Here is a 14,784-nt window from a genome sequence, read left to right on the forward strand (position 1 = left end):
AGTTTTCCTTTAAAGATTTCAATAGGTATTTCATATTATTTCATTGGAAAGAGAAGTGTGAAGAGCATAGGACCATAAATTAAAAGCTGGGAGGAACTTTAAGGCTAATGAGCCCAACTACTTTGTTTTACAGATGAGGAAACTGAGGCAAGTGGCTTGTCTAGAGCCACATAATGTCTGAGGAAGGCATCAATGTACTAAAAGGGGAGAGTGAAGGACAAATGTGGGGAACATAACTAGAAGTCCAGTTTGGCTGAATATGGACTTTGTAGAAGGAAGCAAACTTTTTCAGTCTCAGAACCACTCTACACTTTTTTTTTCAAAAAAATTTTTGCCTTATTATAGTTTTCCCCAGTATCCCTCTCCCTCTCTGAGAACCATACTATACAATAAATAACTTTTTTTTTTTTAAAGATAGAGGGGAAAAAATCAGCTTAACTGGTTGATGTATATATGTACCATTTGTGACACTTGTAGATTTCCCATCACTGGAATGCCTTTACTCTTCTCTTTTTTTTATGTGGATTATATCTATTCATATTTACTGTATCATGACTTATAACACATTATTATTATAAAAATAGTTTTGTCTCCTTGGAAAGGGTCTCGGGGACTATACTCTGAGAACCATTACTGTGGGGAAACAAGGTTAGGTGAGTCTGGAAAGTCAGTTGGAGGCCAGATCACTTAGGACCATAAGTGGTTTGTATGATCTCTTATGAATGTTCTTGAAAACTGACATGCTAGATAAGTCTTTTATGCTAATAGGAGGAAGAAATGTTCTGGATTGGATTTCAGACACCTTCCATTAAAAAAAAATAACAGCTTTTTAATTTATTTGGTTCACTTGATTCTGACCCTATAGGGGACCAAAAAGGAAACAACAAAATGGAGCAAATTTCTATTCACATAACTTACTGTCTTCAAAAAACACCAGGAAAGAATTGAAAGAAATGATTTTATTCAGAGGGAGGAATTAGAACTTTGAAGGCCAAAGGGTCTAAGAAATGTGAGCCATCTTCCCAGACACAAAGGGTTCACTCATTCTTAGTCAGAAGGCCTTTGTGAGAGTAGTAAGAAATATAAGGAACCAACTGACCTTATCAGATGCTTCACTACTCTCAACCCAAACAGAACATATCTATGTAAGAAAACTTGACCAGGAGGAAATTAAGTATCTAATGGCAAACAAATATTAACAAGGGCCAGTCCTTATCTTGATTCGCTTTGGTTCACTTAGATAGTTAATCTTTTTTTTTAAATAGTATTTTTATTTTTCCAGATATATGCAAAGACAGTTTTCAACATTCACCTTTGCAAAACCTTGTGTTGCAAATTTTTCTCCCTTTCTCCCTTCCTTCCTCCTCCCCACAAAAGCAAGCAATCCAATACAGATTAATCGTGTGCAATCTTCTAAACACATCTCATATTCATCATGCTGCACAAAGAAAAATCAGCTCAAAAGGGGAAAAAAAAAACACAAGGAAAAAAAAAGCAAATACCACTACCACCACTATCAAAAAGGTGAAAATACTGTTTTGACCCACATTTAGTGTCCACAATTCTCTCTCTAGATGTGGAAGGCACTTTCCAATAGGTAGTTAATTTCACAGTCCTGTATCTTTCTCTCCCTCCCTCCACCACCCCCAACTTCTGAGAACAAGCAGACTTCAACCGCCAGAATCACTATTTTTATTTTGTCATTCATGAAGTATTTCAATAGCTCCTTTATTTCTTTATTCATTCCTTTATTTAGCATTCAGCCAAACTAGGCCATTGAATGCTTTTGTTGTTATCTCTGACTCCTCATCACTCCACTGGAAGTTTTCTTGGCAAAGATTTTAGTTTGCCATTTCCTTTTCCAGCTCATTTTACAATTGAGATACCTGAGACAAACTGAGTGAAATGATTTACTTGCCCATAGTCACATAGCTGGTAAATACCAGTAAATTTGAACTCGGGAAGATGAGTGTACCTGACACCAGGCTTGGCACTCAGTGTACTACATGGCCATATAGTATGGCACCATCCAGCTGCACTCACTGAATGGTAATTAGCTCAAGTCCATTGTAAAATAGTAAAATGGATTCAAGTCATTTTCTAGTCTTCAAAACAACTGACCTAAGGGCAGCTAGGTGGTACAGTGGATAGAACACCAGCTCTTAAGTCAGGAGGACCTGAGTTCAAATCTGATCGTAGACACTTAACACTTCCTAGTGACCCTGGGCAAGTCACTTAACCCCAATTGCCTCAGAAAAAACAAACCAACCAACCCCCCCCCAAAAAAAAAAAAAAAAAAAAAAACTGACCTTAGAAGAAACAAATCACATGACCTAGTATTCCATTCTGGACCTCAGTTCCCTCATCTGTAAACTAAGAAGTTTGATATTAGGTAGTATTTTATAGTTTTTTCTCCTATAATAGCCAGCTGCAAGCAACTATCTGGTGAAAATGCAAGCCTTTTGACCTCAGAGAATTGGGATTTTCTTAAAAAGTGGAGTGAATTCTTTTACCTCTTTAAGAAAGGCAGCTCTTGAATACTGAAAGACTTTAAAGGAACCTGCAAAAATGAAATTTTTGCTTAAACTCCTTTGGGCTCTATGACATCAAGGAAATGAAAGGCTACTTAATTTTACCTCCTAATAATATCTCCAAACCATAATCATTTGATACTGTTAAGATTAGAAGAGCAAGAGAAGAAATCTGACTAAAGACATATAGATTCGCAAGTTTCTTTCTTCATTCCCTCAACTGGAATTTATTGGACACCTCCTTGTACAAAGCTGGATGACATATATGGAAAATATAAAAATTCAATCCTTACCCTAAATAATAATACCTGATTCATATAGTGCTTTAATCCCATTTAATATTACAATAACCCTATTTCACCTGTGCTATATCTATTATTAACCTCAATTTATAGATATGAAAATGGAAGTTTAGATAAATAATAACTAAAATATATATAGGGCAATCACTTTATAATTATCTCAATGGATTCTCACAACAACCTGGGAGATGAGTGCTATTATGATCCCTATTTTACAGATGAGAAAGTAGACAAAGAGAGCAAAATGACTTATCTAGCATCACACAACTAAATATTTGAGGCCATACTTGAACTTGGCTATTCCTCAGACAGAATGCTGTCTATAGCACCCCCTAGCTGCCTCATAAACGATTTGTTCATGATCACTCTACTTAATGGCAAAGAATTTAAATGTGACATGAATTCTAACACTTTTCCCACTTCATTAAATTGTCTCTAACTCAATTTATAATCTAATAACTTAAAATCTGATTCAGAAAGAGGGGGGAAAGAATAATCACATCAAGCCAGTGGCCAGAAAACACATTTGTCATCCGTATAGTAAATAAAGAAGTAAGCTTAATTAGGAAAAAATCTGAATTACTCATTTTTTTTTAAAGAAATGAATTTTTATTACTTTCAAGAACATACAGTAACTCAAACCAGACCCACAAAAGTGCTTTCCAGTAGTATTCCTTAGAGGACATTCTTCAATGAACAGATAAAAAATGCTTTGTGATGAGCATTATCACTTATTTTCATGGAGATGGATGCTAAAGTGCTTCAGGCTAAATGATAAGTCTGTTCTTATCCATGTTTTTAAAACATTTGCCCTAAAATTTTATTTATGTTATTAACTTGCAGTCTCTGAAGAGAAGACTGGATAAGCAAAGATAAATTTCAGTCTGGCCATGTGTGAACAAACTGAATTAGCTGAGTATGAATGAAAGAGTTGTTCCCTTACTTGCAATACAGTTCTCAATGGATTATCATTGGAACTAGAGAGCTGAAAATTACATTCTGATCAGTGGAGATTCAAACAACAAGTAACAATGAAGAAAATCTGATGGATGTTGAAAGCCAAGAATGGCATACCATACAAAGGTCTTCAGTGTTGTGGTATGTTGGTTTTTACATTAAGATTCTAAATACATTTCCACTAGGATGAAAAAAAAAAAAAAGCTCAAACATGCAACAATATAACTTTCTCAAACACCTGCTTTATAACTATGCTATTCCCCACTGGATAATTTAAGACTTGGAGGTAGAAATATGTTTGCATACAATGTTATCAAACCTCTTATTTAAAAGCTTGTTGAAGGAAATATAATTCAAAATAGTATATATATATTTTTTGCTGTGTCATATTAATAGTCAAACCACTAAAAATAAAGGCATCTGAGCTGAATGAATAGAGAGAAGTCAGCAGAAAGCTCCCCTTGGTAGAAAGAGCTTAGGGGAGCTAGATTCCCTCCTAATTTGGGCACCCATGGAAATCTGGAGGAATAATTCCATATGAGGAGGCTTTCTAACTTTATTTCAAAACATTTCCAAATATATAGTTTTCTTAATCAGTTTGCTAGCCATAAAAGGCAACCTGAAGATATCTTTCTCACCCCCCAGAAAAGAAGGGTCCTTGAGACAATGGGACCATGGTCATTCATGGAAATGTGGAGGAATAATTTCAGAGGAGCCTTTCTAACTTTATTCCAAACCATTCCCAAATTTAACAGTTTCCCCTATCAATATGCATTCCACAAAAGGCAAACCTGAAGATTCTTCCTATCCCTAAGAAATGAAAAAGTCTTTGGAGCCATAAAAGCTAAAGATTCCTCCATTTGGCCAACGTTGTTTTGTTGATCAAAATATTCACATTGTTCACAGAAAACAAAAAGGAGTGAATACAACTGAACATATAAAGCTTCTTCATTTCTAAAGGAAGCAACTCACTCGATTCTAAACAATAAAAAAATATTTTTAAAAAATTGATGATATAATCTCAAAAAATAGGCCTAAGTTCATGATGTTACTTCGGTTTAGCTCTTCCCTCCCTCACCCCAACAAATATACTGCCTTCACAGGCATATGTTTCTTTGCTTGTGGCAAAGGAAAATTCTAAAGTCAAAATGTGAAATACAAAAGTCAGTTTCACTACACATTAAATAATGCATTTTTTTGCGGACAAATGAAGAAAGTCTTTTTCTCCTTTTCAGCTTTTAAAAAATAATAATTTTTTTCGCCCCAAATATGTACATGGACAGTAATGACAGCTTCAGCAGGCTATTCCTCCATCAATGCCCATGCTTCTTCAGCCTTCTCATAATACTTATTGGCAAGCCGGCCCTTCATGGCTTCCATAGCGGCCTCTGCTGCAGCAGTGTATAGATCTCCTGAAAGGGAAAGCAAAATACACTTTTAATGAATGAAAGGAATGGAACCTGTCCTCTGAATGGGGCTACCAAGGCAAATGTGGGCAAGGAAAACCAGATTTAATATGCCCAGGAGCAACTTTACTGTGCAAAAGATTTAAGTTAGGCAGAGCAGAAAAAGATTTTTCTTTTTCAGGGTTGTTAAGACAAGGAACCTGAAGAACCATGAACTGGGCCTGAAGTCAAGAAGATCCGAGTTCAAATGCAGCCTCAAACACTTAAAAGTTATATAACTCTAATATTGTCATTTCCTCCTCTGTATGATGGGAATAATAATAGGGATTGTGTGAGGATCAAATGATAATTGTAAAGTGCTTAGTCCAGTATCCTGAAAAGCTCCAATAAGACACACAACTACTCCCTCCTGATTCCCAATTTATTTAGGAATGGCTCAAGCACATTGTAAAGCAGAGTGACGACTGTCTCCAAAATACTGTCAACTCCCGGATGTGCTTGATGACTTAATTCTAATGGTGACATAGTAAGTTGGGGAGAAAAAAAAAATCTTTGCACCAAGTTTCTTTGATAAAGAATTCATTGCTAAGATACATAGGGAGCTGATTCAAATTCATAGGAGAAGAAATGCAAACTATAAAAATAATCATATAAAATGCTCTAAATTACTAATAATTAGAGAAAAGCAAATTAAAACAACTCTGAAATACCATCTCCCACCCTTCAGATTGGTAAAGTTGATAAAAAAGGAAAATGATAAATGTTGGAAGACTGTAAATAAGTACATTAATGTGAAGGGATCCAGTCATTTTGGAAAGAAATTTGGTTCTATTTCCACACATTTATTAAGTTATACATACCCTATGATCTAGTGATACCATTACTAATCTATACCCCAAGGAATTCAAAGAGTGAGGAAAAGGATCTAGGGAAACAAACAATATTTATAGCAGCTCTTTTCATGGTGGCAAAGAATTGGAAACTGGCAAGATGCCCATCAAATGGGGGATGGCTGAATAAGTTATGGTATATGTATGTGATTCAATACAAAACTCAATTCAAAAATATGGTAAGAAATGCTAAAGGGGATAGTATCAGGAAAGCCTGGGAAATTTTATATGAAATGATGCAAAGTGAAGTGAACAGAACCAGGAGAATAATTTTTATAATAACAACAATCCTATAAACAACTTAAAAGACTTAAGGAACACAATAGAGTTAATCATGATAAATATGAAAATATGTTTAAAAGAATTGCATATCTATAATCTGTATCAGACTGCTTGCCTTTTTGGGGAGGAGGCAGAAGGCAAAGGAGGGAGGGAGAAAAAATTTGAAACACAGAATTTTACAAACATTAATACTGAAAACTATCCATGTATTTGGAAAAATAAAATACTGTTGAACAAAAAAATAATTATTAGAAACAGACAAAAGAAATTCCTTTCCCTAGTTTTTATTTTCTATATGTTTGTAGACCATAAATACTTAATAAATATTGCTTCCATTTCTAGGTATCACTATTCTGTTAGCCTTATTTTTCTATTTGTTTTTTGTCCAATCTCAAATAGTAATAAAGATTTAGAGACTGAAACAGCAAGCATTTCCCCCCTCAATATTCTTGCCAGTTTGCTTTCGTAGAAATTTCATTATGATAACTTTACTTAAAAACCTCACCATTTGATGGATATTATTTTAAATCTGTTAATTTTCTGATTGGACTAACTCTTGAGCATTTATTTAAGTTTTTCTTTCATTTCTTAAGATATTGGCTTATAGTTTCCTTTAGAAAGACTGTACTAAGAATAATAAAAAAATTCTCTAATATTTCACTTTTTAATTTTGAATGGAGTTTCTTATTTTTACAGCATTTTCTTTGTTGGTAGTATATGAGAATGAAAATAAGTATTTACTGAATGAAGGAATGAGACCATAGCTTCTTAGAATAAAGAAGCTGGGTAAGAAGATTTACATCTTAGATTTGTTTTTCATCTTTTCCTTTTTTCTAAACTCTGTGGCATGGTAGGGATTTTATCACTATACTTATCAATATATTTATATAGATATATATATCAATATATTTATCAATATAAATGAAATCTATTTTAGCACAGCTTAGAAAATGTAAATGACTAAGAATTGTTTATGAGCACATCCTTTGAACACTAGACATGACTGAGAGTAATTTTTTGCATATCAATAAAAGTGCTAGCTGGAAATAGATGGATTTTATTAAGAAAAAAAGCTATTTATTTAGTATTCAAATAAATTTATGAATTTGATTTTGTATTTATAAAATTTGTACCTAAAAAAGTTCCTCAAATTAAAAAAAAATTACTGTTTTTATTTATTGCTCTAACTTTTTCTAACAATTGACTGAAAAAGGTAACAAACACCCTTCTTTTTGCCTTGCAGTTCTTCTACCAATAAGTAGCTTTTACAGAACAGTATTATAAATTTTGACATACAACTTTTTAAGTGTACAAATAAAATTATATAATTTTCAAAGTTTAAATAAAAAGATTATCAGATAGTTCAAAAACTATGTGCATAACCTACAACCTTTTATTTTTGTCTAGTTTTTCCTGTTGAAGGCACTGGATTTTCTAAATGTTTCATCAAGTTAATTACCAAAAAAAATGATATTCTGACCTCTTCATTCCCATGCTAATTCCCCTGATTTCTTTTACTTGTCTCATTGCTAGGATCTTTTCTGGAAATAGAAAATCGATTTGTAATTTTTACTGATAATAACGACAATGATGATAGAAGGTAATATTTATATGGCATTTACTATGTGTCAAATATTTTACAAGTATTACCTCATTTGAGCCTCATCACAACCCTGGGAGGTGAGTGCTATTATTATACCTTTATGATGAAGGAACTGAAGCAATCACAGGTGTTAAGTGACTTATCTGGGGTCACAGAGCTAGGTCTAAAGCTATATTTGAATTGACTCCAGTCCCAGAGCTTTTGAATAAAAAATCCCTCTCCAGGGTGGCCCTTTCTTTTCATCATACAGGCTTAGAGCATTGCTTAGAGCATTGAGAGGTTAAGTTTCTTGGTTATGATCCCACAGGGATAGCATTTCTCATACTATGTCATTTATTAATGATGAAAATAAATACTCTTTAATTTAGTGGACACCTTTGTTTGGGGCCTGTTTTTGGTGGGAACACTTTTCTTGTTCCAGTTTATCATTTTAACTTTCTATTGGCAATATTTTAATTTCTCCTGGAATAATTGCAAAAAAAAAGGCCACAAAACTATATATAGGAGTTCTGAAAATCTTACCCCCCATTCTATTCTATGAAATCTTTTAAGACTATTCCAACCAAAAAGGATTTTTACTCCCTCTATGGTTTCAATATTTCTTGCATTCTTTTGTATTTTAATTATGTTTTCCTCTCCCAAAATGATTAATTTTTTTTTTGACCAAGTAAAAGAAGTAATTCTTTGTCTCATTTCTTACTTAGCCTTAATCACCAATTGAGTGTTGCCTCAGTCAGACTGGGACCTATTAAAGATTTTAATTAATTTAAAAAGGTCAGGGACTCTCACTGCATCCAGGGTCATCTCCAGCCACTTATCTGGCTCCAGAGAGAAAGTGAGGATGGTGACTTTGCATAGCCTTCCCATATTGACATCCAACTCATTTGCACATCACAGCTGGTCATAGCCTATCTTCTTCAAGAAAAAAAAAAAACAAAAAAACAAACAACAATAATCACAATATCTTTTCAACAGAATTATAAACTCCCTAAGGGCAGGGAGATCTTATCTTATATTCCTGTTTATAGTTACCATGAAATTAACGAGGTAATAAGTACTGAGTACAATCTCAAGAAAACTTGATGGATTAATTACACCCAATTCCATCCAATGAGGGAAATAACCATTCTACCTGATCTTTTTGGATCTTTCTCTAGCTGGAAGCCACCTGTAAACAGCATTTCAGCCTCTCTTGCCAGGAGTGTGTGCCTCGGTTCATCTTGTATTCCATCATATTCACCTCCTTCATCATAATCTGTCGTATTTAATGCAGTGTCATACCAGTGTAGGGCCTCCTGCCAGTTTTGTGTTCTAGGGGATGAGATAGGAACAAAAGAGCAATATTTATCAAAGTAGTAGAGGGGGAGAATTATAAGAGAGAAGATATAGATCAAAGTTGGTGGATGATGGGAACAAGAGCCAAGAGGATAAAATGGTACTAAATAAACCATTCTAATACTTTTAGGTCTCAGGCTCTTTTTATACTCTTAAAATTTCTGCGAATCTTCCAAACACTTTTTGTTTATATAGGTTATCTTCCTTTTAAAATATTTAAATATAATAAACTCATTAAATATTATCATAAATGACATTTTATTTTTTAAAAACTCCCATTTTCTAAAATAAATAAATTTAGTGAGGAGAGCAGCAATTTTTACTTTTTTGGGGGAGCAAATCTCTCTAATGTCTGGCTTAGTAGAAGAATGAATCTCATTTCTGCTTCATTCAATTGTTTGGGATATATTATTTTGGTTGAAGTATTTAAAGAAAATCTGGGTTTACAGAGATATGTAGTTGTAAAAGGAAGGTGTGTTTTACCAGCAAATCACCTTAGTATTATTATGAAAATAGTTTTGACAATCTGGACCACTGAAAGGGTCTTAGGGACTCCTAGGGTCTTTGTACCTTGTTTTAAGAAGTTCGAGCTAAAGCCAATGGATCAAATCTAAGGCTTTGGAATACAAAATGGAGAATTGTAAAATATTGTATTTGGATTGCAAAATCAACTTCATAAGTACAAGATAGAGAGCTGGAGACAGAGAAGCTATTCTGAAAAAGATCTGGAAAAAAGTCTCAGTGGACTTTGAGCTTAATATAAGTCTATACTGTGATATTTAAGTCAATCAATCTAAGGCAAATTTGGATATGTTAAGAAAGCATAGCTTCCAGAATAAGGGATGTGGTAGTGTCCTTGTATTCTCTCCCTATTCAATCTCATCTGGAATATTGTGTTTCATTCTGGGCACTATGGTTTTTTAAAAAAAAACATTTATCTTTAAGAAAGATAAAATAGAGAATGACCAGAAGTAGTTAACCAGGATTGTGTCAGTCTTGAGGATATGATCTAGGAATCAGCTGAAGGAATAAGGCATGCTTAATATGTTCAAGGGAGAACATGATAGCTGTCTTGACAAGTATTGGCAGGGCTGGCATGTGGAGAAGGGATTAAACTCATTTTGAGTTTAATCCTCAATTTGAGTTTTGCCTCAGAGGGCAGCCCTAGGAGCCATGGATGGAATTTGTAAAGAAGCTGACTTATGTGTGGCAGGAAAAACTTCCTAACAATTACAGCTGTTCAAAACTGGCATAAGCTTCCTTAGAAAGTGGAAGCTTTGTCTTTCTTGGAAGTCTTCAAGCAGAAATTGGACGGCTACTTATGATATGTTATAGTGAAGATGAACTACTATTACATTATTTTTTATTTTTAAGCTTTTTATTTTCAAAACATATGCATAGTTTTCAACATTCACCCTTGCAAAACCTTGTATTTCAAATTTGTTTCTCTCTCCCTTCTCCCTACTCCCTCCCCTAGATCAAATAATCCAGCATATGTTAAACATGTGCAATTCTTCTATACATATTTCCACAATTATCATGCTACATAAGAAAAATCAGATCAAAAAGGGAAAAAATGAGAAAGAAAACAAAATGCAAGTAAACAACAACATAGAAGATGAAAATGCATGTTGTGATTCACATTCAGTCTAGGTGCAAATGACTCTCTCCATCATAAGACCATTGGAACTGGCCCACCAGAATTGATCATCATATAATCTTGTTGTTGAACAGCTGTTATTATAATAGCATATAAGACTCCTGATTCCTCTGGTACTTCATTTGCCTTGATTCCTTTGGAAACTGGCTGGTATTTTTTTAGAGAGAGCAAGGGGCAGTCATACTCCTTTTTGCTAGAGACTGAGATGGAGACTTGTTCATTGAACTGGAGTATTTAACAGTATTACTCCTTTTTCTAGTCTACTCATCAACCCTTCGCAATCTAGGATTTGACCTCATTACTCACTGAAACTGCTGTCTCTCAAGTTACGAAGCCTCCTTTCCTGCTGAATACTCTTTTTACTCTGGTTTTCATGACATCACTTGGCTCTCCTCCTATTGATCTGATTACTCCTTCTAAGTTTCCTATGCTGGATCTTGTCTCTGTCTCTGTCTCTGTCTCTCTCTCTCTCTCTCTGTGTGTGTGTGTGTGTAAAATAAAATAAAAATTTATGTAAATAAAATAAAATGTATAGGCAGGGGAGTAATGTATAATGAATTTGACAAGACAGGATGGGACCAGGTTGTGAAAGACTTTAAATGCCCAACAGAAAGGTTCAATTCTTGTTCTAGAGTCAATAGGGAGGCAGTATGTGGAATTTATTGGAGAGAGAAGCGACATGGTCAGATCTATGCTTACTCTTGGTGATACACACACACACACACACAATGTATGTATGTATGGAGCATAGGAGGGTAAATAGGCAAAGTGAAGAGAGTGCCAGGCCTGGAATGAGGAAGACTCATCTTACTGAATTCACATCTGGCCTCAGACATTTCCTAGTTGTGTGACTGAGGCAATCCTCATTTGCCTCAGTTTCCTCTTCTGTAAAATGGAGAAGGAAATGGCAAACCATTCCAATGTCTTTGCTAAAAAAAATCCTAAATGGAGTCATGGAGATTTGGTCCTGGTTGAAAAATGACTAAACACACAACTGTGGCTAGATCCCCAGGCTGTTTTGATTTCTTTCTCTCTGTTCTCAGTGAACTCATCAGCTCCCACGGATGTAGCTTTCATCATTATGCAGATGGATCTGCAGTTGCATTTATGCAATCAGGTGCCAAATCTTCCTTTTTTGCTCCATAACATATTTTCCATCCTACTCCTTCCCACTGCTCCCATAGCCACCATCTTAGTGGAGAGAGGCTTTGACAAGAACTATTGCAATAACAGCATCTTGACTCAAGTCTCTCCACATGCTAATAACTTTCTATGCAGCATCATATTCAATACACACACAGGACTTATTGGAGCTCAAGCTGAGAACCTGTATATGGTCACCAAGACAAAAGCACAGATCTGACCATTTCACTTCCCTCTCCAATAAATTCCACATATTGCCTCCCTATCGACTCTAGAACAAGATTTGAACCTTTCTATTAGGCATTTAAAGTCTTTCAAACAACCTGGTCCCATCCTGTCTTGTCAGATTCATTACACATTACTCCCCTGCCTATACATTACCCATTGAGCCAAAATGGATTTCTCTGTCCTTTGTCCAGCCTTCCCCCTACCCTCTTAGGTCAATTGCTAGGACTGAAATTCACTCTTAGAACAGAGGTGTCAGACTGAATGTAGCCTGAATCAAATTAAAATGTAACTGAGAAATACTTAACAAAATAAATAAAAACATAATATAATATTAATTTGTTGTTTTCTATGTTAATATGTAATCCTGACGAATCCTACTCTTTTTTATTTGACACAACAGTTTTAGAGATGGTCCTTTCTTATCTAGAACTGCTAGTGCCTTCCCTTACTAATTACTTTATACTTATTGTATACATAATTACATATCCTCTCATAAAATATAAGCTTCCTGGGAGGAGACATTGTGTCTTTTTTTGGCTTTTATTTCTGAGACACCTAGCACAAAACCTGAATTACTGACAGGCTTGAATGATTGATTGTCTCTCCTAATGGGTAGTAGAAACAGTTAATCTAGGTTTGGTAGTAAGGGAAACCACATTTCTACTCCTCTATTCCTCTCTGGGCTTTAATGGAGCTTTTTGGGGAAAAGAGGTTGAACAATTAAACTGGACCAGCAAAAGCCCCAACTTCTATCTCATTTTCTTCATTCCATTTCTTATCCTAATTAGCAATGGAAAAAAACTGTCTACTCTTACTTAATTGAATTAAAGATTTCCTCCTTAGTGTATGAGAAATTTTAGCCTCCAAAAGCATTTAGCCAAGACCATTCTGGAAGAGACAAGAGAAAAGCCAGGTGTTAAGCAGACAGAGTGGCTTTCCTGGGCTTCCAGAATGCCTTACTCTCCAACAGAAGGGTAAAACAGTTGTCCCTTTGGCTGGATTCCCAGTGAATGCCTGCCTCACCATTTAAAAATACAAAATCAAAACCTCACACCTACAAATGTGGTTTATGACCTAATTAAGAGCTTCAACTACTTTATAAACCACTCTTCACCCATTCCCTCAAGTGTGGGAAACTAGAACAAAGGGGCTACAACTCTAATTCGTGTAATCTTAGGAAAGTAATTTTTACCTTTCTGTTTCTCCCTCTCAAATTTGAGCACTTTGGACTAGAGTCTTTTTGACTCTAAAATTCTAAGGCTCTCTTTGAATGCTAGCATATCATTCCATCTCCAGACACAAATGTTTTCACTTGCTATTTGTTTCTTAGCCTGGAAGGAATGTTCTCTCTTATCTCTGTCTCCTAGCTTCCTTCAAGTTTCAGATAAATTTCTACCTTCTCTAAGAAGGCTGTTCCACTTCTCCTTAATTTTAATTTTAGAACTACTCTCCATTTTATCTTGAATATATCTTCTTAGCACATAGTTATATGCATGGTCTCCTCCTTCAAACTATGTGGAAGGAAGGACCCTTTTATTTATTTATTTTTGGTGTTCTGCTTAGTACAGTGCCTGATTCATATAAAGTAGATGCTCAGTAAATGCCAGCTATCATACATAACCCAGTACTTCCAAAACTCAGCCATCCCCTAACATTAACAAGTTAAAAAATGGAGACCACCTTTCCAAAACATCTATGAATTGATACAGAGGGAATAAATGAAACTAGTAAAACAGACACACAATGATTGCAACAATGTAAGTGAAAAAAAAACAACAAAAATGAATAATGTATAATTTTATAAGGATTAAACTTTGAATAGATGAAGGACTACTGGTAGAGAAGATTGCAAATATTATTAGAAGTATGGCTAATGTGGAAATATGTTTAATATGATTGTACAAGTATAAACTATATCAAATGTACAAGTATAAACTATATCAAATGTCTTCCCTCTTGGGAGGGAAGAAAGAGAAAGAAAAAAAATGGAAATCAAAATTTTTTTAAAAAGTAAATGTTGAAAATGATCTTTACATGTTATTAGAAAAAATAAAATACCTATTAAGTGAGGAAAAGACTCTGTTGATGGATTAATTCGTTTTATTGAACTGTTTTTTAAATCTTTTTATTCTTTGTCACAAGGGATAGTTTGATAGAGGAACATATGGAAATGAAAATTATGTAAAAACAAAATTTAATAGTAAAAAAAAAAGTTTTAACACATTCAAACTTACTCATCTTCCCTATCTGCCTTAAAGTCCTCATTGTGCTCCATAAAGAATTTGGGATCAAGAACACTTTGGACTTTTCTCTTCTTTTTTTTAACTTGATCTTGAAGGCACATACTTGAAAATCTCTTTTTAAAAGTTTAACTGATGACTTTAAAGCATGTTATTGTTGTTCTCCTACACTGCTTTCCCTGCCAGTGAGAACCACTGCTTGTAACT

At 34.5% G+C, this 14,784-nt stretch overlaps 1 protein-coding gene across 4 annotated transcripts in view; it reads right to left on the minus strand.

Annotated features, from left to right (window-relative positions):
- Positions 1-3,419: 3,419 nt before the first annotated feature.
- Positions 3,420-14,784, minus strand: part of EEF2K (eukaryotic elongation factor 2 kinase) — a 77,566-nt gene continuing 66,201 nt past the window's right edge. For all 4 annotated transcript variants that reach the window (XM_052001176.1, XM_052001169.1, XM_052001185.1 and 1 more), the window contains 2 exons: positions 9,104-9,282; positions 3,420-5,202 (listed from right to left, as the gene is read on the minus strand). In XM_052001176.1, the coding sequence (XP_051857136.1) occupies positions 5,093-5,202; positions 9,104-9,282 (289 nt within the window). In that variant the 3' untranslated portion in view covers positions 3,420-5,092. The remainder of the gene's footprint in view (positions 5,203-9,103; positions 9,283-14,784) is intronic.

This window comes from Antechinus flavipes, chromosome 1, assembly GCF_016432865.1.
Source record: "Antechinus flavipes isolate AdamAnt ecotype Samford, QLD, Australia chromosome 1, AdamAnt_v2, whole genome shotgun sequence".
NCBI lineage: Eukaryota > Metazoa > Chordata > Mammalia > Dasyuromorphia > Dasyuridae > Antechinus > Antechinus flavipes.